The 27,171-nt window shown below is 53.8% G+C and overlaps 1 protein-coding gene and 1 non-coding gene across 5 annotated transcripts in view; both read right to left on the reverse strand.

The window, feature by feature from the left end:
- Positions 1 to 3,789: 3,789 nt before the first annotated feature.
- SPTBN2 (spectrin beta, non-erythrocytic 2) overlaps positions 3,790 to 27,171 on the reverse strand; it is a 39,640-nt gene continuing 16,258 nt past the window's right edge. For all 4 annotated transcript variants that reach the window (XM_058689775.1, XM_058689777.1, XM_058689773.1 and 1 more), the window contains 30 exons: positions 26,794 to 26,906; positions 26,472 to 26,659; positions 25,097 to 25,214; positions 24,362 to 24,520; positions 23,729 to 24,031; positions 22,328 to 22,481; positions 21,226 to 22,096; positions 19,752 to 19,889; positions 18,630 to 19,386; positions 17,549 to 17,751; positions 17,075 to 17,165; positions 16,681 to 16,827; positions 13,986 to 14,249; positions 12,278 to 12,502; positions 11,879 to 11,968; positions 11,266 to 11,526; positions 11,050 to 11,180; positions 10,604 to 10,808; positions 9,671 to 10,045; positions 8,735 to 8,979; positions 8,502 to 8,640; positions 8,154 to 8,238; positions 7,683 to 7,879; positions 7,240 to 7,382; positions 7,074 to 7,149; positions 6,940 to 6,990; positions 6,498 to 6,718; positions 5,524 to 5,697; positions 4,981 to 5,023; positions 3,790 to 4,653 (listed from right to left, as the gene is read on the reverse strand). In XM_058689775.1, the coding sequence (XP_058545758.1) occupies positions 4,420 to 4,653; positions 4,981 to 5,023; positions 5,524 to 5,697; positions 6,498 to 6,718; positions 6,940 to 6,990; positions 7,074 to 7,149; positions 7,240 to 7,382; positions 7,683 to 7,879; positions 8,154 to 8,238; positions 8,502 to 8,640; positions 8,735 to 8,979; positions 9,671 to 10,045; positions 10,604 to 10,808; positions 11,050 to 11,180; positions 11,266 to 11,526; positions 11,879 to 11,968; positions 12,278 to 12,502; positions 13,986 to 14,249; positions 16,681 to 16,827; positions 17,075 to 17,165; positions 17,549 to 17,751; positions 18,630 to 19,386; positions 19,752 to 19,889; positions 21,226 to 22,096; positions 22,328 to 22,481; positions 23,729 to 24,031; positions 24,362 to 24,520; positions 25,097 to 25,214; positions 26,472 to 26,659; positions 26,794 to 26,906 (6,401 nt within the window). In that variant the 3' untranslated portion in view covers positions 3,790 to 4,419. The remainder of the gene's footprint in view (positions 4,654 to 4,980; positions 5,024 to 5,523; positions 5,698 to 6,497; positions 6,719 to 6,939; positions 6,991 to 7,073; positions 7,150 to 7,239; positions 7,383 to 7,682; positions 7,880 to 8,153; positions 8,239 to 8,501; positions 8,641 to 8,734; positions 8,980 to 9,670; positions 10,046 to 10,603; positions 10,809 to 11,049; positions 11,181 to 11,265; positions 11,527 to 11,878; positions 11,969 to 12,277; positions 12,503 to 13,985; positions 14,250 to 16,680; positions 16,828 to 17,074; positions 17,166 to 17,548; positions 17,752 to 18,629; positions 19,387 to 19,751; positions 19,890 to 21,225; positions 22,097 to 22,327; positions 22,482 to 23,728; positions 24,032 to 24,361; positions 24,521 to 25,096; positions 25,215 to 26,471; positions 26,660 to 26,793; positions 26,907 to 27,171) is intronic.
- Positions 23,453 to 23,525, reverse strand: TRNAK-CUU (transfer RNA lysine (anticodon CUU)). The gene has a single exon. It is a non-coding gene; the product is annotated as a tRNA-Lys (tRNA).

Raw genomic sequence — 27,171 nt, forward strand, 5'->3', positions numbered from 1 at the left:
GTGTTCCAGGCCAGATTTATTTTCAAATATAGAGTCTGAACCTGCTATTGCCCACCTTTGAGTGCTGTGTTTTGGGTTCTGTCCACCTTTCCAATTTCCCCAAATTTTCTGAGGTCACCAAAACTAATGTCTTTTTAACACGTTTCACCCTTCTAAAGATTTCATTTCATTCACCATCCTTTTCTTCCCTGCGTTTTTATATTGTTCCATCTCCCTCCCCCCCATCTATTTCCCTACTCTTATTTATTCTGTTTTATCTCAGTTCCCCTTCCCTCACAGGCAACGATTCTAATGAGTTTAATGTGTATTATTTTGTGTTTTTGCGAGACCTGTCTTTTTAGTGCGCATATGCTTTTTCCATGTTAAGAAATGTTTTGTTGTGGAAATTTTCAAAAAGGCATAGAGACAGGATATTATGACAAACTCCTAATGGACACTTTACCCAGCTTTGACAATTACCAACATTCTGCTTATCTTATCTATCCTCTATACTTGTGTGTGCATGTGTGTGGGGGGGGGGGGGCTGGAGTGTTTAAAAAGCAACCTGAGATGTAATGTCATTTCACCTATAAGGCCTTCACTATCTACCTCTAATTAAAACATCAGCACTATGCTAATATTATCTAATCTTTATATTAAAATTTCTCCTAGATTGTTGCAAATACGTCTTTTTGCAGTTGGTTTCTTCTAATGTGGATATAAACAAGGTCCACCCATTGCGCATTTGGGTAAATTGTGTAAATGTTTTATGCAACTTGTGTTGCATGGCTCATTGTTTTAATTTTTCCGCTAACTGCTCCTCCCCCCCCCCCCCCCCGGGTGTTGCTGTGTGATATCTAACCACTGTGTAATATGTGCAATCATCATATTTTACCTATCCATCTCTACATGTAGGACATTTAGGTTGCCTCCAACCCCCACCATTATAAACAAGGTTACAGTTAATACCATTATGTTAATTATGTGTGCCCTAATGGATCCCTGTGAGAATTTGGAGGGATATAAACCCGGGGTGGAATTGCTAGTTTGCTGGGTCATAGGGTATTCTTGGAACTAACTTATCTAAGTAGTACCAAGTTGTTCTCCGGAAAAATTATACCAGTCTAACCTCCCACCTGCAGCACGTGAGGGGCCCTGTATATCAACTCTGCCAATGTTGGACATTATCCAGTTTTCAAATTTTTACCAGTATAATAGGTGTAAAGTTTTTTGGGGTTTGTTCTTCTGTGAATTTCCTGTTCATATCTTTTGCTCATCTTTCTTAGTGGTAGTAATCTCCTCTTTGTTGTTGATTTGCAGGATTTTCTTGTGTATTCTAGATATAAATCTCTTATTGGTTTCAAATATTTTCTGTCGTTCCACTAAATTATCAACGTTGTCCATGATGTCCTTCATTGAACAGAAATTCCTAATTTTTTATGGAATCTAATTTTTGTCTTAAAGTTTGTGCTTTTGAACTTTTGTATAAGATGTCCTTTTCTTCCCCCTGGAGTCACAAATATATTCCCCTACATTTTTCTCTATTAACAGTAATGTTTGTCTTTTTTACATTAGGTCTGTAGTCAATCTAAAACAGTGCCATCCAGGGGTGCCTGGCTGGCCAGTCAGTGCAGCATGAGGCCCTTGATCTCAGGGTTGTGTGAGCCCCACGTTGGGTGGAGAGATTACTTAAAAACAGAAACTTAAAAACATGTTATTTTCTAGGAAAGACATTTAAAAAGTAAAATGAAACCGTTGAAGTTCAGTTTAATACTTTTGAAACCCAATAAAGCTAAAATATTTCAACATATAATCAATATAAAAAGTATTAATGAAATATTTTTTTTCCTCTTCCGTTTTTGAAACTGGTGAGCATTGTACTTACAGCACATCTCAATTTGGACTAGCCACATTTCAAGTGCTGGGTAGCTACATGTGGCTCATGGCTACTGTCTTGGACAGCCCAGATCTAGAGTTCATCCTTAGAGGTGATGTTCAGTAAGATGACAAATACATTTTTCTCCATCCATTTTTATCTGCCCATATTTCCCCGTGACTTGTGGTGCCTGCACTTACTGCATTTTTGTGCTTTAACCTGTCTTGTATCCCCCACTCTCCATTTCATTCTCTTTCTGGAGCTTTTCTTTTCTTGCACTCATATCCAAAGGGATCTCTTAAGACTTACTCCCTGACCTTATGCTGATCCTCTTCTATGTCCTGTTCTTAAGGATTCATGTCCTCAGGCAGCTTCAGCTGCCCCCTAGATGATGCTCAAACCACATCTCCATTACTTCTCCTTTCACAGTGACTGACTGCATCCTGCAAGACTGATGTACTTAGCTGCCCTACTGACATTCACATTTCACATGTTAAAACGATCATTTCTTCATTAATTTCTCACTCCTATATACATTTCCTTCTAAAATTTCCCATTCTTGCTCTCCCTCTTAACTCCCAGGCTTGCCATGTTGGAGTGTAAATACCCTGATTCCCTGAGGGCTCGACAGTGTATGACTTTTTCCTCCTTCATACAGTGGAGATTTTACAGTTGTACCCGAAGAACAAGAGAAGGTTGTACTGATGTATAGTCCCACGACAGATTGTTCAGTTACATTTATCCAACATGTTTACTGTAGGATAGATCTGAATCTGCTTTTCTTACGAGAAAGGGAGAATTATTCGGTGAGCTATCTGGTCTACCAGATCTCATGTCTGGAGACCATTCTGGGGCTGTGTTGTGCCAGTCCTGGGCCTGCACACACCTGACTCTCTGTCGTGGCTGATGATGGTCAGGGGTCTACAGAGCCAGGGCCCTTGGCCAATTATGCTAAATATAGAGCTGCTTACGGGAGGGGGTGGGGGAGGGGGCATGGGTGAAACAGGTGATGAGGATTAAGGAATGCATTTGTTGTGATGAGCACTGGGTGATGTAGGGAATTGTTGAATCACTAGAGTGTATACCTGAAACTAACATAACACTGTATGTTAACTATACTGGAAGTTAAAATTTTTAAAAATTAAAGATAGGGCTGCTTCTCTGGAAAGATCTTCTCTGAGCCCCCAAAAGAAATGGTTGTGTATTTATGGGGAAAAAATGAAAGAACAAAGCTTTTCCTGTAGGAGGTCACCAAGGCAATACTATTGCCTGAAACTTCCAATTGCCAAGCCAAAGACAAAGGAGAAAGCTACCGGGTGGTTTTTTTTTTTTTTTTTAATACTTCACCAGATCTAGAATATATTCTGTTGTATGTGTGTGTATTTACACACTTTGCATGTACCTCGTGGCTTCCCAGGGTGATGTCATCCTATCCGTCAGTGGAATTTGCCACTTAATCTGACCCCTGTCTGAACTCCCTTGATCCTCTCCATTCGGGAGGGTCCATAACCACCCCCTCTGTGCTCCACTCTCCACTGCTGGGCTGAGCAGTGGCTGAGACTTGCTTGTGGCAATTCAGTCTTTCATTTTTGAAAATAGTTGAGAGAGTCATGAGTAAAGAAAGTTGTGCACCGGGGAATTAGTTGTTCACTGCCTTTAACATTAACAGTGCTTGTTAACATCCTGACCCATGGTGAACTTCTTTGGTCTAAAACTGAGGCTTGCCATTAATCAACCCAGCAAACTGGAGGTCATTATCATGGGGAAATGAGACCAAAGTAGGGAAGCTCTCAAGATAATGTGGTTCTTTGATGGTTTGGAGGCTGGGGGCATTGCGGAAACCTGACATATGGGAGACCAGAGCCAAAGGCAAGAACGTGGGCATAGGCAGGGGGGCTTGTGGTCGGGAAAGCAAAGACACCCAGAAGCAGTAAGACAAGCTGAGCTGTTTAATCACCTCCTTGGCCAGACTCAAGGCTGTGGTTGCCCTCGGACAACTCACACCTGGAAGCCATTGAGCGTCGCTGCAGATGGGCAGCCACTCGAGTCAGAGGACGAGTTAGGATGGGAAGGGGGAATTTCGGCACCTCTGACTCGGCCATCTGGCAATCTTGCCCCCAGGTCCTGCTTCAGCTCTGAGAGGTTCCTGGCTGGTCCCCAGGGGCAAGGAACCGAGGGGCATGCCCTAGCCGTGGTGGGAGAATGACCTGAGGCAGGGGCAGCCATTCCCCACATGGCCTATGTTGAGGGTGCAGGGCTGTCCGCACCGGAGTCAGGGTAGAGGCATAGGGCTGGGGGAGAGGGAAGAAGTCAGGAGGCGGGAGTGGAATTGGGGGTTGCCTGGGTCCCACCACCAGTCTGGAATTAAATAGCAGAAGAGGAGCATTGCCCTTGGGAACACTGACTTGTCCCCCCCACCCCCCAACAGTTCCTGGTGATGGGTTGACCTTGGCAACAGACCCTAGCAGCAGGCAGTTGTCCTGACAAGAGGGTGGTCCCTGTTGACAGTCCCTGGCAGTTTCCTGAATACAGGGAAGAAGCTGGCCTGGGAGTCTCGCCCCCAACTACTTGCTCTTCTTGAAGAAGCTGAAGCGTTTTTCTCTCTCTCGTTCTCTGCCGTCCTTGCTTCGAAGCACGACAGGCCCCTCAGCCCCGACCGGTGATACCGGGGGCATGGTCATGGCCCGAGTCATGCCCCGGGCGGCACTGGGCACCGCTGGCTCTTCAGGCTCTCCAGAGGCAGAGGACGCAGTCGCAATGGCTGCATTTACCACCCGCAGCCATGAGCTCATCTCTGCCTGCGGAGGGCACGGGAAGACAGGTGGTCAGCGTCAAGGCAGCCGGGCTGAAGCTGTGGCCTGCAGACGCTGGGAAGCCGAGGAGGAGCAGGCAGGAAAGTGTTTGGACTATTTTGTCTCACTGGAGAAAATGACCCCTTTAAGACGGGGAACAGGTTTTTGGGTGGCCTTCACAAACATCCAGGTGGCACACTGTGAGCTATCTGCTCACGAAGAGGGAGACACTTAAGGAAAAAGAGAGGAGAGGGAAGAAAGGGGAATCTACAACTGGAAGGTTCTGAGAATGGCCCAGAGATAGAGACGCGGGGGGAGAAGGGGCAAGCTCACCTCATCCTTGGCCTGGAATAAATATTCTTTTCCATCCTGCAAGCTGTTGGGAGAAAGAGAAGCCTCAGAGCAGAGCTGAGAATCTGGACCGGCGACACCAGCGCTCGTGGAGTCCCAGTGATCACCCTGAGAGCAGGCTGGAGGGCACGTTCTGCGCATCCTGCACTTTCCCAGCGCTGTGCAAAAGCAGGCCCTTCCTGCTTGGCTGCTGAGGACCACGGTGAGCTCACCTGCATCCCAGGCTGTGCCTCCTGCACTGGCTGCTTGCTGGCAGGCAGAGGCAGGCCCCTGGAGGTCCCCGGAGGCAGGCCGCCTTCAGATTTCCCATGCATGATAATTTTTTGCTTGACATCAGCAGGCAGGCCCGCATCTTGGTGCTCCTGCGCCCTGAGTGCAACCAGACCCCCTCCCGTTCCCTCACCTACATCTCTGTCTCCAAACACCCAGCCCTGTGACTCGATTCCCTCTACTAGCTTGTGGCTCCCCTATACTTCGTATCGCCCCAAACTCCCCTCCCATCCTGAGGGCACTTTGCATTCCTACCCCAACTTGAAGACGTGTTTGCGCTTTCGATAATCAAAGGCGACGCTGCCCTGGGCCCTGGCCAGGCTGACAGGCACTTCTCCGTGGTATGGCACTCCTGTGCTGGCTGCCTTTGCGTCCTTATAAAAGCCAAGGCTCCCACGCCGCAGGACGCAGTACACGTTTTGCCATGACCTGGGAGGGATGTGGTGTAGGTGATGAGGTGAGACAGGTGACTGGTCTCTATGGGGCCTAGAACCCTAGCTTGGGTGTCCGAGGGCTTCCAGTGCCACTCCTGTCTTTGGGCCCCTTATCTTTACACACTCCTGACCATCACCTGAGGCCCCTGCTCTTCTCTTGGGTCCTCTCCCTCTCCCAGAGGACCCTCCTCCTATACCATACCTCTTCCCCATCTATTTGGAAGAGGTTCCAGGAAAGCCTCTTTTTATTTATTTTATTTTTCGTGTTTATTTTTGAGAGAGAGACAGAGCGTGAGTGGGGCAGGGGCAGAGAGAGAGGGAGACACAGAATCTGAATCAGGCTCCAGCCTCTGAGCTGTCAGCACAGAGCCCGACGTGGGGCTCGAACCCACAAACCACGAGATCACGACCTGAACCAAAGTCAGACGCTCAACCGACTGAGCCCAGGGAAGCCTCTTTAGAAGGCAGGAGCCGAGGGGCGCCTGGGTGGCGCAGTCGGTTAAGCGTCCGACTTCAGCCAGGTCACGATCTCGCGGTCCGTGAGTTCGAGCCCCGCGTCAGGCTCTGGGCTGATGGCTCGGAGCCTGGAGCCTGTTTCCGATTCTGTGTCTCCCTCTCTCTCTGCCCCTCCCCCGTTCATGCTCTGTCTCTCTCTGTCCCAAAAATAAATTTAAAAAAAAAAAAAAAAAAAAAAAAAAAAACGTTGAAAAAAAAAAAAAAAAGTTGAAAAAAAAAAAAAAAAAAAAGAAGGCAGGAGCCGAGAGGCCACCGACGCTGTGCGGCCAGGGCCAGTACCTGTTGGCAGCCTTCTTGCCAAAGGCCTCCATCTCCTGTTTGCGGCATAGCATCCCTTCCATCTGCTCCTGGGCAGAGAGCTCTGGGCCTCGAGCGGGCAAGGTGGCAACCCGGGCTGGCTCCGATGACCTGCTCTGGGGCATTATGGGAGGGGCTGGGCCTCGCGTCCGGGTCTGCTTCTCCCCCCGTGGCCCGTTGGCCTCGTCCCCTGTGCCAGACCCCTGTGGGCAAAATGGACAACAGTGTCAGTGTCAAAGGACCAGATGGGAAATACCTAGCCCAAATGTCATGAAGCTTGAAGTCCAAGAGCTGGTCTTCCCGCCACCTGTTTCCTCTGGGCCCCTGTCTTATCCTATCCCCAGGATCCCCACCGCCTGGCTCACACCCCTCTTCTTCCCTTCATCTCCCGTTATTAACACCCACACCTCTGGGTGAAACTCACAGGTCCTTCTGGGAAGCTGCCTTGCTCCAGTCTCTGTTGTTCCAACAGGGGCTATGAGGACAAAAAGCTGTAAGAGGACATGCAAGATGGGGAGCTAAGATCCTGATGGGGGGGCACAGGGCAGTGGGGGTCACCTGAGGGGACTCTGTATCTGTGCAGACTCCGTTGACGCTGGCCTGCTGTGCAGATGCTGGCGGCCGGGGGCGGGTTCTGGAACAGGAGAAGGTGAGACAGAGCGTTAAGTCCTTGGGTTGCTCAGACTCAGCCACGTTCTCTGTCCCCAAGGGTCCCAGCTCTCACCCATCCCGGGTGGCATCGGGAGCTGTTTGGCTGTCCACCAGGTCCCCTTCAGACAGACCGGCTATGGGCTCTGGGGCAGGGGGCTGTTTCCTCCGTTCCTCCTCCTCCCTCTTTCTTTTCCGCTCCTTCTCCTGCTCCTCCAGCTGTCAAAACATTCTGGGGTCAGAGCATAGAAGGTCGCACTCAAAAGGACCAGGGAGGGCACTGGGGAAAGCTGAGATGCCTCAGCTCGCCTGATGGAACAGAAAGGATAGAAAATAGAATTTCAAAAGAAGGTGGGGATTAGAAGCAACGGGGGAGCTGAGGGCTCCTGGAGCCGTGGTACAACAGGCACCCACGGCTCACATCCAGGACACGCTGGTACAGTGGGAAGGGAAGACACATCTTCATCAAGCAGGACAGAGCGCAGGTCTGGGGCAGTGGGAGGGAAGGGCATTCCTCACCGCGGTGAGTTTCTCCAGTGCACTGAAACGTTCCTCCCAGGCCACTGCGGACTTCTGGAAGGCCTCATGACGCTTGATGAGGCTCTCGACTTCATCGACTGTGCAGCCCAGCTCAGCGCTTCTCACCAACGGCTCTTGGCTGCACAGCCAGGCCTCCGCCATACCCGCATCTCTCCCAAATACGAGCACCTCCAAAACTGGGGGGTTGGGGGGCCAGGAGGAGATAGCAGGTCAGAGCACCAGCAGGGCACTGTTGCCACAGCGCTTCAAGAACAGGGACACAGAGGGAGCTACTGCCCCAGGGCAGGAGCGCAGGGCAGAGCCAGGCAGTGCCAAGGGCAGGCACCTTGAATTCCATGCCCAGGCCTCTTGGTCTTACATACTCTGGAAACTACAGGGTGCAAGATCCCCAGCCCCTTCTCCCAGGGCCTGGTGCCCTCAGCCAGTTCCCTGGCGCCCACGGCAGCTCACCAAGCTGGAGCCAGTCCATTTTCTCCTGCCACTTGTCTGCTGTCTCCTGGCGCCGTGCCTGCAGCTGAGACAGCTTCTCCGAGATCTAGGGGGCAGAGATGTGAGTTAGCACCCAGTAGGACCTTTCTGGGGTCTCTGGAGGACTCACACAGGGAACTAGAGATTTCTGATTTCAGGAGGCAGACGGTTCCGGGGGCAAGTTGGAATGGGGAAATCGTGAACAGCACCAAGGGGAAGGGGGTGGTTCTGCGAAGGAAGAACGAGAGGGAGGAGGAAGACTCAGAGGAGAGATCAGCACCGAGGCCTCCCCCTGTGAGGATGACCTGGCTGCACCCTCACCTCACCCACCTCCTCAGCTGCGTAGTGGCTCCTGGCAAGCAGCCCCTGCCCCATGTCGATGCAAGAGGAGAAGCGGTCGGCCCTGGCCTCTATCTCTGCCTTGATGCCCTGGTGGTTCTTGATGACCAGATCTGCGGAGGACACATCCCTGGGGGTACAGAGACCACATTACCGCTGCCCACGACCCTGTCCCAGCCCCCAGCCCACAGCCCTCGGAGGCTGCAGGGCACCGTGGCCCTCACCGGGGCCGCTCCTGGGCATCCATCTGCAGGTTCACCCCATCCATCCACAGCATCAGCTCCCGGACGGCCTTGAAGAAGCGGAACTTGTCCGTGGTGTCCAGGAGCAGCTGGCGGCGGGCGGCAGAGCTTCCCTGAAGCTGGGTCCAGGCCTCAGCCACCGCTTGCATGTGGCGGCCGATCTCCTCAGCCTTGTCTCCAGCATAGGCCTTCTGGAGCCGATGGCCATCATCCTGCACCTGCTGGACCTGTGGGCCCCCCCCCCACCCCCGCTCAGAGTGAGGCAGAGCTGGGGGACTCCAGGGACTCCGGTCCTGGTCTCTGTGCTCTATCTCCCATCCATTTTACCAGCCAGAGAAGCAGGAGGCAGAGCAGAGGGTAGCGGCCGGGAAAAATGAAGGCCGGTGCCCAGAGTAAGCCCTGTCATACCCTGCCCTGCTGGGTCTCAACATGGAGCCTGGGGAGTCTGGCGGGGGCAATCTTTTAAACAGACCACTGGCCGATTGAGCTTCCAGAGGCCTGCCCAGGACACAAGGGGCCTCAACGATTGCTAGAATGAGATTTGCAGCCATGAAGGGACTTGGGTATTGGTTGACTGGGTTTAAACGGTTGGAGAAAGAATCTATGCTTCTGTGGTGTGGGTCTGGAGCTCTGACCTGGGTGGGACCAACACGCAGATTTGAGTATGCTATGAAGAATCCAGCCATTGAGACCATCTGAAAATGTCATGGGCCCCCAAGAAGGCTGGTCATTAAAGGTGTGGATGCTGTGGCTAGATATACCCTGTCCAGAGAGGTTTCCCTGGAACCACTCTAACTTTGTCCTTAAGCATCCCTCCAGAGGATGCCAACCCCCCACCATTTCCCATGAAGTCTCCTCTGAGCACCGCCTCCCCCCCCCCCCCCCCCGCTCCCCCAAATCACCATGCTTGGGTCAGACCTGGGCGCTGAGGGCCTGGATGTCATGCTCAAAGGCGCAGTGGCGGCGTTGCAGGGCCTCGGCTGCGTTGAGGTCCCGGCCGGTCCCGTCGGGAAGCTGCTGCTGCTTGTGCTGCACGCGCGCCAGTGCTTGGCGCGCCCCGTGCAGGAAGCGCTGCAGCTCATGCGCCGCGGCCAGCACCTGACCCCGCGTGTCCAGCAGCTCGAGCAGGTCCGCCCAGGCCTCATTGAGGCTGTCCTTCCACTCAGCCACGGTGGCCCGGGCGGCATGGCCCCCAGCGATGAGCCCGTTGGCCAGTGCATTGGCGCTGTCCACACGCTCCTGACCGATGGTACTCGTGTCCCGGGAAAACTCTCGGAATTTGTCTCGGAGCATCTGGAGGAGGAAGCAGTTACGTGGACAGCGCTTTAACACGGGTAGATGCGGTCCCTGTCTAGTGGGCGAGACTTCTAGCCCCAAAACTGAGAAGTGACTCTCTCCATGGGCCACAAGGGCCAAAACAGGTCTCTTCAGCAGGACAACTGGTTCCCATTTACCCCACATGTGACTGATGCCCCCAGCCTCCAGCAAAAGCATTAGGGGTGCTTGGAACCTTTGGCCGTCAGGCAAAATACCCTAACTATGGTCCATGTGTCTGCACTAACGGGGCCCCAAATTCCCAAACAGTGCAGAGGAAGTCACCTGTGCTGTTGAGTTCTGTTGGAAAAAAACGATTGGAAATTTCCTTTTTGCCCACACCTGCGTACAGTCCCATGACCTCTTTTCTGCACGGTTCTTCAAATTAAGTACCCAAGGGCAGTGCCTGCTCAGCCTGCTCTTGCACCCCCTGCCCCTCGCTGCTCTGCCAGAAGGAGGCGCTGGCCTCCCGGGGGGTCCTCCACACCTCCCAGAGCAGCTCGGTGGCTGGTGGGCTGGTGCCCGCCCTGCACTCACAGTCACGTGCTCGTAGTCCTGGCCCAGCTCGTGGGAGGCTGCCACCACCTCGCGCTCCTGGATCCACTGCTCCAGGTCGTCCAGCTCACGGCGGAGCTGGCACAGCCGCAGGTGCTCCTGCAGGCGCTCCCGCCGCTCTCCCGCCAGCTCCTTCAGGCTGGCGTACAGCTTGTCCACCTGCGCTTGGCGGATGGATATTCGCGTGCTGTGGGGGCAGGGGTGGCAGGACTTAAGACACATGGCTCTGAACCCTACCTATTCTATACAGTCCAGTCCCTTCTGCCCGCCCCCCACCCCCCACTACTTGCCAAGTCTCTGCCTGTCTAGCTTTCTAAATCGTTCTGTACACATGTAGCATAGAAGGCTCCACGGTCCCGGCACCACCCTGGAACCCGTTCTTGTCTCCCCCAGGAGCCGTGCTCCCCCTTGTTCCCCGCTGTGTTCACCTCTCTGGGTGGTTGTGGTCAATCATGTCTTGGCTGCTGGCTGCCAGCTGGTGGATGGTCTGCGCATAGTCAGCCAGGGCTTGTTCCAGTACCTGATGCTTCTTCACCTCTGCCTGGGCGCTGAGCTCGTCCTGGGAATGGCAGTGGGCATCAGGGAGTAGGGGGCTGGGGAAGAGAGTGGCAGCCACACAGCCTGAGCTCTGCTGGGCCTCTCACCTTGGCTTTCTCCTGGCCCATCATGTGTAACTCCTGCTCGCCCATCCAGGCCTCCGCCTCGGCGGCATCGCGGTAGAACTGCTGGGCCCGCAGGGCCTCCTCCAGTCGCTTGCCTCGAAGCTCCAGCTCGTGGCTCAGGCGTTTCCACATCTCCTGCAGCTCAGCCAGCTCTGGGCCTGCCGCTGCTGCTCCCAGAGTACGCTGCCGCTCCGTCAGGTCCGCGATCCGCGGCTCGTGGCCCTGTATCTCCTTCTGCAGGGTCTGTCCACAGCAGTAGAAGAGGACACTCTGAGAGGGGGCCCCTCACCACATTCCCCCTTCCACCTGCTCCACAGCCAGCCCCCTACTTTCAGCTTTCTTTCTTCCTGAGTCCTCCTCACTTGCCCCCTCCTCTGACCTAAGAATGGGATGGTAACACCCCTTCAGTCCACCTGATCTGCTACAAAGAGAGCCCACCCTCCTTTGGTGAAGAGAGGCCAAGCACTGAAGTCTAGAATGACACACAGATTGAGGGGGAGCCAGAGAAACCCCAATTTTTTTTTTAAGAAAAAACAAACTTCCAAGTCTGGGAGGCCCTTGAGACCTTTTCTTTTGCCTTCAGCCTTGTCCTCACCTGGTTTTTCTTCATGAGAAGCTGGACACTGGGCAGGTCCTTGCCATGTTCCATGGAGCTAGCCATGGGTAGCCGCTCTGTCACCCACAACTGGATGAGAAAGAGGGGGTCAGTGGAGGTCCAGAGGGCAAAGTGAGAGCTGGGGTTGGACAGTGGGGAGACTTGGGGAGAGGTTTGCTAGGGCTCCTGGTGTGTGCCTGCCGGGAACGGTCATCTCTGAGTCTGGGGCACAGGGACCCAGAGGGCATCCCCAAGAGTCCCTCGAGAGTCCGTTTTCCATGCCAAAGGGAAGAGACGCTGGCATCTCCCCAGCATCCAGGAAGGAGACTAGAAAGCGAATGGCAGGGAGCAATTTGCCACGATGACGACTCTACCTCAGCCCAGACTCTAGTGACTCACAATCTCATCCTCCACGTCCCGGTGGAACTGGTGCTGCTCACGGGAGGCGTGCAGGCGCCGGCAGCGCTCCTTCATGGGCTGGCACAGGGCCCGGAACTTCTCCTCCACGGCTCTCGACGTCCTCTCCACCTCCCCCGCGCCCTGGTCCTCCTGGGCCAGCGCTGTCGCCTGGGCCTGGATGGCCTCCACCTCCTTCTCTCTCACTGCCATCTCCCGTTCCAGCATCTGCAGCCCGGGGAGGAAGGAGTTGTTGTCACCACACATCTGCCTTCAAGCTCAGAGGAGATTCCACACTTCCTGTGGCCAATCAAGATTTCTTATCCCCGGGGTTCACCCCAGGGAGAGCATCTCCTCATGGCCTAGCTCAGTGGACCTCAAACTCTAATATACATAAGAGCCTGCGGGGGGGGGGGGGGGGGGGGAATGTGATAACGGGGCCAGTTGTCAGTTTACTGCCTCTCAGACCCCAAATCACCTCAGCTCCAGGTACATCTTTTCCTGTTTTGAGATGTTAGGACTGAACCCTGTTGATCTTTCTCCTTTGCCAGCTGGTGCAATGCTGGGTCTTGTCATTAGAGGGCGCCAGAGGCACAGCCCAATGCAAGGAGGGGAAGGTGCAATTTATGGTTCTTGTGAGCTTTTTTGCTCTTGCTCCTATAGCAAGACTGCCCATGGTGTGCGGGAAATCCAGTGGCTCTCACCAGCCTCCAGCAAATTTTGCTGGCATCCCAGTGGTAACTTCCCGCTGGCCAGTGTTGGCCCGCCAGCATTAGACTGGCCTGGTCCCAGGATACCCCAGCAAAGTTCTACAATACCTACCCCTGGGCCTCGGCCCTCTCCAACGAGGTCTGAAACAGCCGTGGGGTCAGGGGGGACGCATCTCAGTCCTCCTTGGGTACCCCTCCCCAGCACTAGAGGTAGTAGCTGCTCCCTACATTTGCCATTTCTGTGCTATTTAGAGCAGGGATCAGCAAATCCAGCTCCCTGCCTGTTTTTGTAAATAAAGTTTTATTGGCGCACAGCCACACCCATTATTTTACATATTGCCTGTGGCTGCTTTTATCCTACCAGAACAGAGTTGAATACTTATGACAGAGACCATATGACCTACAACAGCCAAAATGTTAGTCTGGCCCTTTATAGAAAAACGTTTTCTTGGGGCGCCTGGGTGGCTCGGTCGGTTAAGCGTCCGACTTCAGCTCAGGTCATGATCTCACAGTCCGTGAGTTCGAGCCCCGCATCGGGCTCTGTGCTGACAGCTCAGAGTCTGGAGCCTGCTTCTGATTCTGTGTCTCCCTCTCTCTCTGACCCTCCCCCGCTCATGCTCTGTCTCTCTCTGTCTCAAAAATAAATAAACGTTAAAAAAAAAAAAAGAAAAAAAAAAAAAAAAAAAAAAGAAAAACGTTTTCTCATCCCTGCTTTCGATTTCTACCTTTTGGTAGTTAACCACCTTTAACTAATTGATAACTTCTTTTTTACTAAAATTTCATTGTTCAAGTTAGAGAATGGTTTCTATCTTCTGACTTCACTCTGACAGACACATGCTCCCAGAGATTCTGAGACGGTGGCCCATGGACATTGCTTTGAGAAATACTGGCACAGATGTTGTCTGTGAGGCCTGAGAATGACCTCCCAAATCTCAGGAGCTACAGACTCCCTCCTCCTCTCTGCTGCGGTTCCCCATCCCCATCACAGGCCTGCAGGGCACCTGTTGCTTCTTGAGCAGAATGTTGACACTGGTGAGGTCCTTGCCGTAGTCGTCAGAGTGCAGCTGGGCCTGCAGACTCTCCAGCCAGCTCTCCAGGGCGGAGCAGCTCTGGGCAAACAGCTCGGCTCGGTTGGCATCGAAGAGGCTACGGGCCTTGGCCTGGGTGGTGCTCTCCAGCCTGTCCCAGCGCTGGTGCAGGTCCTCCAGCTTCTCAGACACCAGGGCCTTCAGCTCTGGCTTCTCGAGGGTCAGCTCCCGCCCTTCCTGGGTGGTGGGACAAAGAAGGTGTCAGTGTCAGATAATGCTGGGTGCCTGTCACCAGTCCATTGAGCCTCTGACTTTGGCTCAGGTCACAATCCTATGGTTCGTGAGTTCAAGCCCCACATCGGGCTTGCTGCTGTCAGAGTGGAGCCTGCTCTGGATCCTCTGTCCTCCTCTCTCTCTGCCTCTCCCCTGCTTGCACTTTCTCTCTCAAAAATAAACAAACATTACCAAAAAAAAAAAAAAAAAAAAAAAAAAAAAGAATTAGATACTGCTGAACTTTATGGGTTGGTAACAGATCAGAGACCCAAAGGGCAGTAGGAACCTGAAGTGAAGGCAATGATTCCAGGTTCTTGCATACTCTCCGTAACATGCTCTTCTCAAGGTTTCAGACCTCTTCTAGCCCCTCCACCCTCCACTGCTGGGTTGCACCCTACTTGTTCAAGGTCTGGCTCGAATCTCATTTCAACTAAGAAGCCATGGAGACCTTTCCTACTCTGGGCTCCCTCATGCTAGTGGCTTCTGGGGTTATGCCACACATGGTCTTGTATATTTGCCATCTTCTCCTGTTTCCCAGCAAGCCACCCTTTCCCTGAGTTACGTACACCCAAGTCCCACCTGCTCTCCCCACTCCCAGCCTTTCTGCTTGAGGACTTTCGTTGCTGGGGAGGTGAGGGAAGCATGGTCTCCTGACCTGCATGCAAGGCAGACCGGAAGTGCCCAGGAGTTACTGCCCAAGGAAGCAGCCCGCAACCAGTGACAGACAGGGAGCCGGTGGACAAAGACTCAGCATCCTTGTTCTTTGGCTGGGATTATGTGGATGCATGTTCTACACTGTCTCCCATGTTCCCATGGTGCCCCATTAGTACTGAGCACCAATGGCCCACTGGGGTGACTGGCATGGCAGCGTGGGCCCATTATCAAATGCCTTTCCTTTTCCATCCCATCACCCCACGCCCCCACTGGTGTTCTCGGTGGTCATCTGTCATAAAGTGGCCTGCACTGGAAACCTCATTTCAGGGTCTGCTTCTAGAAGAACACAGGCCAAGACACTGCCTTGAAGCCACTTTGTGCATGGCTGCCAGGATGAGTGTCAGAGTCTAGCACTGCTTGGGTAACTTCACAAACCTTCAGCACAATCCACACCTCGATGCACAGTCCTTACGTGGTGTTCAAGGCTTTTCATGACTTGGCCTAGCAGGCTTTTCCTACCTTTTCTTCCATGGGGCCCCTTCACACGTTCTATGTTCCTGCCAGTCTGACTTACCCCCTTGCTCCCATATAGGTACCCCACTTATGCATCTTGGGCTTCCTGTTTGCATGGTTTTCTCTGCCTAGAAACATTTTTCCTCCAGTGTCTCTGCTTGTCCAAATTCTACTCATCCTTCATGGACTGCCCTGGAGGCTCCAGCCTCTAGGATTCCTGTGCCTCTTCTCTCCTTGTAAACAAAGCTTTATTGGTACATACCTTTACAGGCACACACAGAGGGCCTAGGCTTTATCAGGCCCTCTCTCACTGCATTTGCTATATTCTGCTCTGGATTTAATTTAGGTATTTGTGTGTATATCTCATAGCCTGGCTATAGTGTCATTCTTCAAGGGTGGAGCCTACAATGGAACTGCCTATGTACCCTTCTCAGTGCCTAATGTAATGCTTTTGCATATAGTAGCAGCAAATAGTAATATTTGCTGAATAAATGGAAACACTGGGCATACACTGGTCTCCTCCTCTCCCCAACCATCATGCCCTTGAGGGAAGGAAAGTATCTTTTTATATACCTTGCTGTACCTAGCAGAGTGCTGAGCACACATATTGTTGCCCAGGAATACTTGCTGAGTTGAAATAAAGTTTTATCTGTGCTCAGCTCTTGAGGAAGTGGTACCAAGTACCAAGTACCAGGAAGAATAAGACTCAAAAGCAAGGATTGGCAAAAAGGTGCTCTGTGGGCTCAATGTGGCCCACCACTTGTTTTTATAAATAAAGTTTTATTGGAACGCAGCTATACCCAATCGTTTATGTATTCTCTATGGCTGCTTTTGTGCCACACCGGCACATAGCAGAAACCGTGTGGCCCGCAAAGCTGAAAATATTTACCATCTGGCCCTTTGCAGAAGTTTACTGACCCCTGCTGAAGAACGTCATCCTCCTCCGGACCCAGGGATAGTTACGGTGTTGACCCAAGGCTGCAGTTTGGCTCCCGTACTACTAATTTGTACTTTCCCACAGTTCTGGAGTCACTGTCTCATGGACCGAAGACCTTTGTTCCCCAGACCGTAACTCTCCACCTTGGAGGTTTGGTACCAGAGGCCCCATGACCTGTAACCCTGAAGGAACCATAGACTAAAGCCAGGATCCCTCCCTGTACTGTGGCCGTGATCCTGTCCAGACGACGCCCCGGGGCTCTCTTCCTGCTGCTGTTGTCACACCACTCACCTTGTCTACCTTGTCCAGCCAGTCTTTGTTGGCGGCCAGCTCAGCCATGAATGCCTGGTGCTTCTGCCACTTGGTGTGCAGGTTGCGGGCCTCATCGTAGGACACGTCCTGGGCTGTCAGCATCTTCTCATCAATCCAGAGCTTCAGCTGGACCACGCGTAGAGCAGGGGTGGAGAAGGGCAGAGCACATTTCAGATGGAGTGGAGCATACGGGGGCGAGGTGAGCTGGGAGAAGTGGTGGATGTGGGGAGAAGCCATGCAGGTGGCTTATTCAGGTGACACTTATTCAGGTGATACCGCAATGGACTTACTCTAGGCTCAGAGAGCCAGGGCGTTTTATCAAAGGGATGGCTAGGGAATGTCGGAGGGGACATGGGGGTACCAAGAGCCTCACCTCGTGACAGTCTTGTAGGAAATGCTGCTGCTCTCGGTTGTCCCGAAGACGGCCCAAGAGCTGCTGCACTGCTTCTTGATTCTTCTTGTGTCTGTAACGACAGTCTCTTGTGAGACCCTTGAACTTGCTGTCAAAGGGTTTTGGCCCTCTAACTAACCTAGAAGCCTTCAGTCCTCTTGTTATGGGCACAATGCCTTCCGGGAGCACTGCAAGACAATCCAGGGATCCTGATGTCCAGCATCCAGCGACTCCAGTGGCCTTCGTCTCCCCTGGTGTGGGGGAGGCAGGGCTTCCCAGCTCCTGGCTTAGTCTCTCTCCAACCACTTAGTTCTTCCTCCTCTACTGTTTGTCAGCCCCCACCACCATCTGTCTGCCTGTGCTGCGTTCTCCAGCTTCTTCCTCAATGAAACAGGCCATGCCGTTTTCGCTCACTTCCCCCTTGGGCCTCTCATTTACCCACTGTCTTTACCATACCTCCTCTCGATGGAGTCAGCCTTCTCCTGGATCTTCTCGGCATGGATGTTGCCTTCAGACACCAGCTGGCGGCCAGCCTCCAGGAGCCCGCGGATCCGCTCTCCGTTGGCATCCATGGTGCTCATGAAGTCTTCCAGTTTTTTTATGGTGGCATCAGCAGCTTGGAGTGTCCCCGGCATCTCCGTGTGGGACAAAACGTATTCCTGTGTGGGAGGAGAGGTACAGAGCTCACTTCTCAAAAGCACTTGTCAACTTTTCAGAAGGGACTTCCTGAAAGGACATATCAGACATGGAGGCCAGGTGGGGAGAGGAGAGGAGACAGCCTGGCTCTGAAGACAGAGTGGAGGGGTGAGGGGTGCCTGATTATGCTGCAGTCTTGCAAAGTTACAAGGGAGCTAGGCAGGAGGACCATAACAGCCCCAATCGCGTTTTATCTTCTTTCTGGCCACATACTTAACACTTACATGGCAGGTCAGGTTTTCTATTTCTTCTCAAGCCAGTTTTGGTAAGTTATACCAACATCTTTTTATTCTGTTTAATCTTTTGTTGTTGTTGTTGTTGTTGTTTTTAAAGTAAGCTCTAACCCTATGTGAGACTTGAGCTCACGACCCTGAGATCAAGAGTCACATGTTCTACTGAATGAGCCAGCCAGGTATCTACATCTTTGTTTGTTTGTTTTACTCCCACATTTTTCTTTTTTTTTTTTTTTTTAAATCAACTTTTTTGGGGATGTTTATTTATTTTGAGAGAAAGAGAATGAGTGAGTGGGAGAGGGGCAGAGAGAGCAGGGAGAGAGAGAATCCCAAGCAGGCAGCATGCTGTCAGCGCAGAGCCTGAGGGAGGGGCTCAAATCGATCAACCGTGAGATCACGACCTGAGTCGAAACCAAGAGTCAGACGCTTCACCAACCCAGCCATCCAGGCGCCCCGCCCATATTCTTCTAACATGCCCTCTCTGTCCATCCTGGTTCTTCAACTACTCCCTCACTGCCATTTCCTCCCCACCCACTTCTCTCCTCCACACTTCCCCACCCCTAGTTCCCTCTCTTCCTGGGTGGGACTTTGTGTCCCAGGGCTCTTACCTGGCTGCTGAGCACACCTTCGGCCTGGCGAGCATCCCGCAGGAAGCCTTGGAAGCCGTGGGCCTGGGCCAGACGGCCTTGCCGGCTCTCCCACATGCGGCCCAGCTCCTCCCAGCCGGTTCCCAGGGCTTCGAGTCGCTGCCGTAGGAAGAGGCACTGTGGATCAGCCTGGTCCCGGGTCACCTCCTCACCCAGGGCCCGGAGCCGGCTGTACTCGCCCCGGGCCCGCTCCACCTCTCCCCGCAGGGCTGCGTGTTGGGCCAGGAGGGCCTCTGCCTCAGGCAGGGTAGCCGGCCCTTCTTCAGAGGCCACAGAGGTCTGCGTGCGACCGAGCCAAGCCTGGAAGTCATCTAAGCTGCGCAGGAAGTCCTGCAGCCGCCGCGCCTCACCCAGTGACTCTTCTCGCCGTCGCATGGTGGCCCTTAGGTCTTCCCAGCCAGCTTGCACCTCTCCAAGCCGGGCATTGATGGCAGGGGCTTGGGCGGGGTGGCCAGCAGCCAGGGCATTTGCCTCTCGAGTCAGTTCGCCCACCCGAGCGGCGATGGCCTCCAGGTCCCTCTCGGTGCCGGCCAGCTTCCGCTGCAGTGCCAGCACCCCGGCCAGGTCATTGCCCAGGCCCTGGGTGGACTCAATGACCTTGGTCTTTTCTCTCATCCAGGCCTGGGTCTCTGTGCACTCTAAGTGGTAGTTCTGGATGCTCAGGGCCGATGTCAGGGCTGCCTTCTTGCCGTCTGCCAGGGTCCGAAACTGCTGCCACCTGAGAGTAGAAGGAGGGCCTGGTATCTAGAGCTGCTCAGCTTTCCTGCCCCATTTAGGTATACTCGGAAGCTTCTTCCTTGCCTCTCTCTCCTCTGGCATATTCCTCCACCTACTTCTGCTTGTTAAAGAGGCTGCTCCTTGCTCACCCTCCCGACCCCTCGATTGCTCCCTGTCCAGGCACAAGTCCTTTCGCATTACCTTTACCCCCTTCATTTCTCTCAACATTTCCCGCCTCTGCCCCATAACATGTTCCAGATGACCTTCCTTCCTCGTTTTTAGCCTCCATTCCATGCCCTACGGAACTCCCTCTGGCTGCCATCCCTGTCTGCTGCATCCTTTCTTGGTTGCCCTCCCCAACCCCACCTGTGGTTGAGCTGCTTCTGGGTATTGATGATACTGTCCTTGCCCGGGGGTTTGGCCTTCAGCAACTGCTCCGCAATGTCATTCACAGCAGTAATCCGTGCTGCAAGGGCGTTCATTTCAGGCTCCAGGGTCTCGAACCTGAGAGGGTGGAAGAGGGTGGAAGCGGTGGCTGTGGATTGTGGGAGCAGTGATGCACCAGCCCATCTCCCCTGGATGCCCAGGAAAACTCCTCTCTGTCCACCCGAGGCTGATCTTCAGAAGCCTCTGCACATCTTCACGTGTAACACCTGCAGTATCTGTGGCTCAAGTGGGGAGCCTCGGTTCCCCCCAAGCAAGTAGAAAAGCAATCCCCTCTGGAGTTAATCAAGGAGACGATGAAAGCGAATGTCACGAACAGTTGCACGAGCCAAACAAATTCCTGGCCCAGGGCTTCACCCTCTATGGGAACCTCCCCATTCTTCCTGGAACCCCTTTGCTGCCTACCTGGGTCCCCTCCTATTAACATGTATTAAAAAATGAACTGACAACCAAAAATTTGTTTGCATGATAAAGATGTGAAGCATAACTTCTCCTAGGGGCGTTGGATATTCTCACCGAGTCTGCAAACATTTTCTGTGAGGGGCCAAATAGCAAGTGTTTTAGGCCTTTGGGCCATAAGATCCCAGTCAAGAGAATTTAGCTCTGCTATTATAGAGCAATACAAAAAAGTGAAAGCAGCCAGGGACCATACGTAAATGAATGAGCATGGCTCTGTTCCAATAAAGCTTTATTTAAAAAAAACAGGCAGCAGGGGCGCCTGGGTGGCGCAGTCGGTTGAGCGTCCGACTTCAGCCAGGTCACGATCTCGCGGTCCGTGAGTTCGAGCCCCGCATCGGGCTCTGGGCTGAAAGCTCGGAGCCTGGAGCCTACTTCGGATTCTGTGTCTCCCTCTCTCTCTGACCCTCCCCTGCTTGTGCTCTCTTTCTCTCTCTCAAAAATAAATAGACACGAAAAAAAATTTTTTTAAGAAAAGGAAAAATAACCAAATATAGAAAGATACTGAAAATTATTGAATCTGGATGATTGGGTATATAGGAGCTTGCTGTATAACATTTTCTTCTTTAAAAAAACTTTTTTAAGTTTATTTATTTTTGAGAGAGAGACAGAGAGAGCTGGGGAGGGACAGAGAGAGAGAGGGAGAGAGAGAATCCGAAGCAGGCTCCACACTGTCAGCGCGGAGCCCGATGTGAGGCCCGAACCCACAAACCATGAAATCATGACCTTAGCTGAAACCAACAGTTGGGACTCTTAACCCACTGAGCCACCCAGGGGCCCCTAATGTTTTCTCTGAAAATATTTTTCATTAAAATGAAAACACAATCGTTAAGACTCAAGGGTTGTAGCAAGAGCAGGCAGTTTATGGCAGGGCCCGCCACCCACACGCTGGCCTCCCAGCTCACAAGGCCTTCCCCGAGGGAGCCAGCAGGGGGCCTACCTTTGCTGCACAACCTCCAGGTCCTCCAGGCGCTCGGGCAGGGCCAGCCCATTGAGCCACTGCTCCTTCTCCTCCACCCACAGCCCACAGGCCCCGGCCTCGCTGAGCATGGTGTAGAGCGCCAGGGCTGCCTCCAGGGCCCGCGCTCGTTCGCCTGCCCGGGCCTGCAGCTCCTCGTAGTGCCGCTCCAGCGTGGGCACCCTGCCCTGCACCTCGGGTGTGCGGCTCAGTGCAGGAGGCAGGGCTGCGGCCTGTTCCCTCAGGGCATCCAGGGCTGGCCGGTGGCTCCGGATCTCCTCCTCCAGGGCCCGATGCTGTCGGGCCAGGGCCTGCGTGGAGAACTCGTCGTGCCCCAGCTCGGGGCTGGACACCAGGCGCAGCGCGTCCACCAGCCAGGCCTCCATGTCGTTTGCGTCTGCCTGGAACTGGTAGAGGCTGGCGGCCTGGGCAAGCCGCTGAGCACGCTCCTCTGCCAGGGCCTCCAGCCGCTCCCACTGCGCCTGCAGCTCGGCTGTGCGGGCGGCGGCCTGGCCCGCCCCGGGATGGCCCTCTGCAACTAACTGCTGGCCCTGCTCCAGCGTGAGCTTCAAGGGCCCCAGCCGGCCGCTCATCTCGCCTCGCAGGGCTGTGTGTTTGTTGAGCAGGCGGAGGACGCCGGTCAGGTCCCGGCCAGTTTCTGCTGAGGCCAGCAGGTGCTGCTGCTCCCGAACCCAAGCCTCGGCCTCACCCACCTCCCAGAGGAAGCGCCAGAGGCGTCGGGACTCCTCCAGCCGGGCCCGCCGGGACGCTGCTAACTCGCACAGCGCCTCGTAGCTCTGCTCCAGGGAAGCCACCCGCTCTGACACCAGCTGTGGGTCGCACGGCTTGTACTCTGAAAAGGTCAGAGTGGAGGGTTGAGAGCTGTGACTCAGCCACCCTGCAGCCATCTCTCCCCTCCCCCCCCCCCCACCTCTCAGGGCTCCCTCCCTAGCTCAGTCACCTACCATCCAGCCCTCATCCTTCCTGTCCCTGGTTTTCCCTGACCTTGCTGCTTCAGTTCTTAATGTTCTCCTCCCCAGACCCTCCCTCCCCTTCTCCGCTCCCCCCACCACCCCGCGTTCACCTTTCCCGGGGTCACAGAAGCGCAGTGCGGAGGCGCTCACGGCCCGCACCCTCTCAGCCTGCACAGCGATGTCTGCCTCCACCAGCTCATGCAGCTGCAGCAGGTCCTCCACTCCAGCCAGGTGCTTGCCCAGGTCGTGAGACTGCAGCCGGCCCTGCCGGGACAGGTGGCATGCCCATGGCTCTCTGAGGGCCACCCAGGACCCACCCCCCCCCGCCAGGCCTCTTTCAGTCCTGCCACTCCCATGGGCTAATCTTGCTCCCTTTTCCTGGATCCACAGAACCTCCTAACCCCTCTGTGGGGGGGCTCTGGGTGTCTCGCCCAGATGAGCCCACCTGCTCTTGTGCGACAGCGCTCTCTCTCTCTCTCTCTCTCTCTCACACACACACACACACACACACACAGTGACACCCCAGCTCTGTCCAGGCTCCCTGGCCATTTTGTACTTAACTCCCCTCCTGTGGGACGACTTTCTTACCAAACCTTGCTCCTGAAATCTCTGTTCTGACTCATCTTCTCAGCCCCAGATTCTTGCCACCCTCCTGCGGTCGTGGCTTGGTCCCCAGCACCCCAGCAACTTCAGTGTCTCTCCAGACCCAGCCTCATCCCCATCCCTTGCACCGGTCACTACACCACCTCTAACTGGCCCCTTGGCTCCCACTCTAGCTGCCCACGGTCCTCCTTCACCTCATGGTCAAGGTGACCTCTAAGAACATTAAGGCAGAATCGTGTCTCTCCTTTCCAAAACCTTCCAATCATTCTCAGTGCTTCATATGACTTTGAACAAAACTCATCCCCCTGAGCAGGCCTGGAAGGCCCTGGGTGAGCTCGCTCCTTCCACCCTTCTCTCAGCCACTGCCCTCCTGCTCTCGCTGAACACGGCACGCCTGTGCAGGTCCAAGGCTGTTCCTTCTGCCTGGAACAGTGCCTGCCCTGATCTCCCTGTGCTGGCTCCTTCAGTTATTCTGCAATGGCATCTTCTCAGATGCCTTCCTGGACCAGTTTATAACATGACCCTGTTCAGTTTCCTCGTGGGCTTTATGTCCGCCTGCTATTTTGTTTCTTGATAGGCTCGTGGAGTGTTTTGTTTTTTGTTTTGCTTTGTTTTGTTTTAAGTAGGCTCCATGCCCGATGTGGGGCTCGAACCCATGACCCTGAGGTCAAGAGTCACATGCTCTACCGACTGAGCCAACCAGGCGAGTCCGTGGGTTTTATCATCAGCCTCCTCCCACCAGAATGTGAGCCCCGTGCAGACGGGGCCCTGTTTGCTCTGTGCGCCTGAATAGGGGTCAGGGCCCTGCGCGGAGACATACTCCAGCAAGATGCGCCAAGGGAACAGGTCCCCAGTCACGCTGTCACTGCCCTGCTCATCTTCACCCCCGGCCCGCATCCCGCTGCTACCTTCATCTCTTCCATCCAGTCCATGAGGTAGAGCAGGTCCTGAAACACCTTCTGCAGCTCCAGGTTGAGAAGGAGCCGCTCCCGCCGGGCTGCCACCATCTGCCGCAGGAAGTCCCAGAGCCGCGCCACATTGTGCTGCCGCGCGGCAATGCGCTTGATGTCGTGGTAGCGCTCGGCGGCCAGCTCTGCGGCTACGGCATCCACAGCCTGCACCCGACCACTGTAGGCCACGATGTCCGTCTCAATGGCCTCGTGTTTCCGCACTGCTGCCTCGACGGCCGCCAGCTCCAGCCCAAAGTTGTCCTGAGGCAGAGGGCAGGCAGGGGAAGTTGAGGAGCTCAGGGCCACCACCTCTGCTCGCCAGTCCCTTCTGCTCCCCAGAGGGCTTCCACTGCAAGATGTCAACTTCGCAAAGTGGCTCTGTCTCATCCCTATCCTATCCCATCCTATCTCACTAACCCTATCTTCAGCGCAAGCCTCTGGCCCCCCGTTCCCAGGGATTCCTGGTCTTCTTATCCGTGCGATGGATTCCTGGTTTCATTAGCTCCCCATGTTGCAGGGCTCCTAATCCACCACTCGCTCTCCCATTTCTCCTGCCCAGCCTGCACAGGCCAAGAGCCCCCTGTGTTTTACCTGGGACACAAGGCGCTGGTTCTCACTAAGCCAGGTCTCCCGCATGGCGGCCTTGCGGTCGAAGCGGGCGGCCAGCTGCTCCAGCTTCTCCTGGCGGATCAGCTCGGTGCGCAGGGCCAGCTCACGCTCATGCTCAGCTTTCTCCAGCCGCTCCCAAGCCTGCGAGGTGGGGATGGGATTGGTGCAAAAGAACCAGGGCTCAGGAAGTGAGGGTGGGGAGGGATCATCAGGACCGAGGGCACACTATGAGTCCCACGGAAGCTCAGTCTGCTGGGTCTGTGGAATGTAGTTGGTTAGACATTTGTGCGTGGAAGTATGAGAAGTGGGACGACGTGAGTGCCACGGAGCTGCGTGAAAGCTCATCTGCTTGTGGATGAGGACTGGAAAGGGACAGGGAACGGTGGAAACCCCTGGATTTGTTTGTGGTGGTGGGACCGCAGGTGAACCCTATTACTTACATTAATCTCACAACATTGTGGAAAAAAAGAAAGTAGAGACAGCGAACTTGGGGTATGCTGAACAGGATAAGGAACTAGGGTGTAATTTTATTATGTGCACTTGCACGGAGAGACAGACGGAGGAGGAAGGGGGGATGTGCAGGATGCACAGGAGGATGTGTGAGTCATATCTGTACCGGGGAGGGCCGTGGGGAGCCTGGACAAGTGTTCCAGTTGGGGTAGTGGGGGCTGGTGCCAGGGATGGGACATCGGTGGGACAGGAAGGGAGGCCGTGCACCTTGTTGATGTCAGAGATGAGCCGGCCCTCGCGGGGCGTATAGACCTTCTGATTGTTGGCCCGCAGCTTGCTCTGGATGGTGAAGAGCAGAACTTCCAAGTTCCCCTTCTCGGTGAACCTGAGGCAGGAGGCCAGGTTGGGGTCAAGGGCCACTTAGGCACAGGATCGCTTTACATCTCAAAATAAAGTGTCCTGGGTTGCTTTTCTTCTCATGAAAGCAATGCATGGTTTCAGTGCAAAGGCCAGAAAATATTGGTAGGCAAAAAGAACATAATTTTAGAGCAAATGAAACCCATACAGAAACGACCGGTTGCCCTTTGGCAGGCATGTGCTTCCTCTTCTTTTTTTTTGTACACAGATGGGATTATAGCAGAACCACACCTAATGTTGGCCAAGGACCCCCCCCCCCCCCCACTGTGAGCCAGGCCCTCTCATTTGGTTCTTACTATTATCCGCATTCTCTTATTATCCCCATTTTCCAGATGAGAAAACAGGCACAGAGAGGCTCAGTAAGATGCCCAATGCTCAGGACTGCTTGATGGCAAAGCCAGGATTTGAACTCAGGTACTTTGAACCTGAACATTTAGCCGTTTGCTCCCTACTGTCTACAAATAAGCAGTTTTGTAAACTGCTTCTTCACCTATTTTTCATGAACGTCTTTTCATGTCAACAAATGCAGCTCTTCAACATTAATTTCAGTGGCTATCCCATGACTCATTTTGCTTTTACAAAGGTCAAGTTAGTGAACATCCTGGAAGCTATATCTTTGTTCAATGCCCAGAAGAGGCCTTTCTGGGTCAAAGGGCACACCTTAAATCATTCTTGGAATGTGTAGGAACAGATGTTTGCTGGATCAGTGTTCGTTCTGGAGCTGAAACACATTAACTCCGAAAAAGCTCAAAAACAGGAAAACAGAAGGTTTAGCATGCACGGTAGAGAACTGCCTAATGGCAATTCTGCACTTGAAAAAAAGCCAATTTCTAATATAGGTAAACAGTAAGAACCTTTGCAACGTGTAAGTCACCAGTCGCACACCCGTGTTGCTGGTTATGACCCGCCTGTCAGATCCAGTCCCCCTGGCCCTGAGCTGGAATAGGGTTCTGCAACACCCAGCCAGTAATCTCATCCGAGTGGATTGCACTGACTCTACTGCAGCAAGCATTCCTACAGCATGATCTTTAAAAAATGGATAATCATTTAAAAAATTTATATTGGAATTGCTTCTGGCACTTTGAGCTGGGAGACATGAGCCTTCGCTGCATTTATGTCCTGCCAAATTTCCCTCCCAAAAGGCCCCCCTAATTTAGGCTCCTTCTCCCATGAGCACGGCTCAGGGCAGGCATGGTGCTGCAGGGGGTGGTCCCCAGGCACCTACTTGGGTGGCTTCTCCACCGTGCGGTAGGAATTGAAGGACTGTAGCTGGTTCTGGACCCCGCTCAGGGAGTTGGCCAGCTGCCGGTCGTTGAGGGTCACAATTGTTTGCTCAATCCACTGCAGCAGTTCTGAGGCCAGGGACTCGTACTTCTCTACCAGACGCTCTGCCTCCATGGCATGGTCCAGCACCTGTGAGACAGCGACATGGGGGCCCGGCCCACGGGGTCCCTGGCCCAGCCCCACAGCTCCGCCCTGTCTCTGCTTTAGGGGAGGAAGACCTCCAGGCCAGACCTCTGTGCTCACCGCCCCATGGTGGGGAATACCTTGCCAATCCTTTTGCCTTCCACAGCCAGGGCCTTCATCTTGGAGAAGTAGTGGTAGTAAGTAGCCACGTAAGTAATGATTGATTTCTCATCTGGCTGGTCCACATTCACATCTGAGAAAAAGGATCACCCAGGTCAGTCATGTATGCTTAGAGATCAGGAACCTGCCTCCCAGAAATCCACCTGCAGCTTGAATCACTCACCCCAGTCCCAGCCTCACCCCATCTCCAACCCTCCAAGACTGACCTCTTTCCAGTACCTCTCAGTACAAAATGACAAATAAATCCTTTGGACTAAAAGGGCATGCAAAAGCTAAGATTTTTTTTTTTTTTTCCCTCCTAGAAACAAGCAGAGGACAAAATTCAGAAGCCCAAGGAG

The sequence above is a fragment of the Neofelis nebulosa genome, chromosome 10, assembly GCF_028018385.1.
Source record: "Neofelis nebulosa isolate mNeoNeb1 chromosome 10, mNeoNeb1.pri, whole genome shotgun sequence".
NCBI lineage: Eukaryota > Metazoa > Chordata > Mammalia > Carnivora > Felidae > Neofelis > Neofelis nebulosa.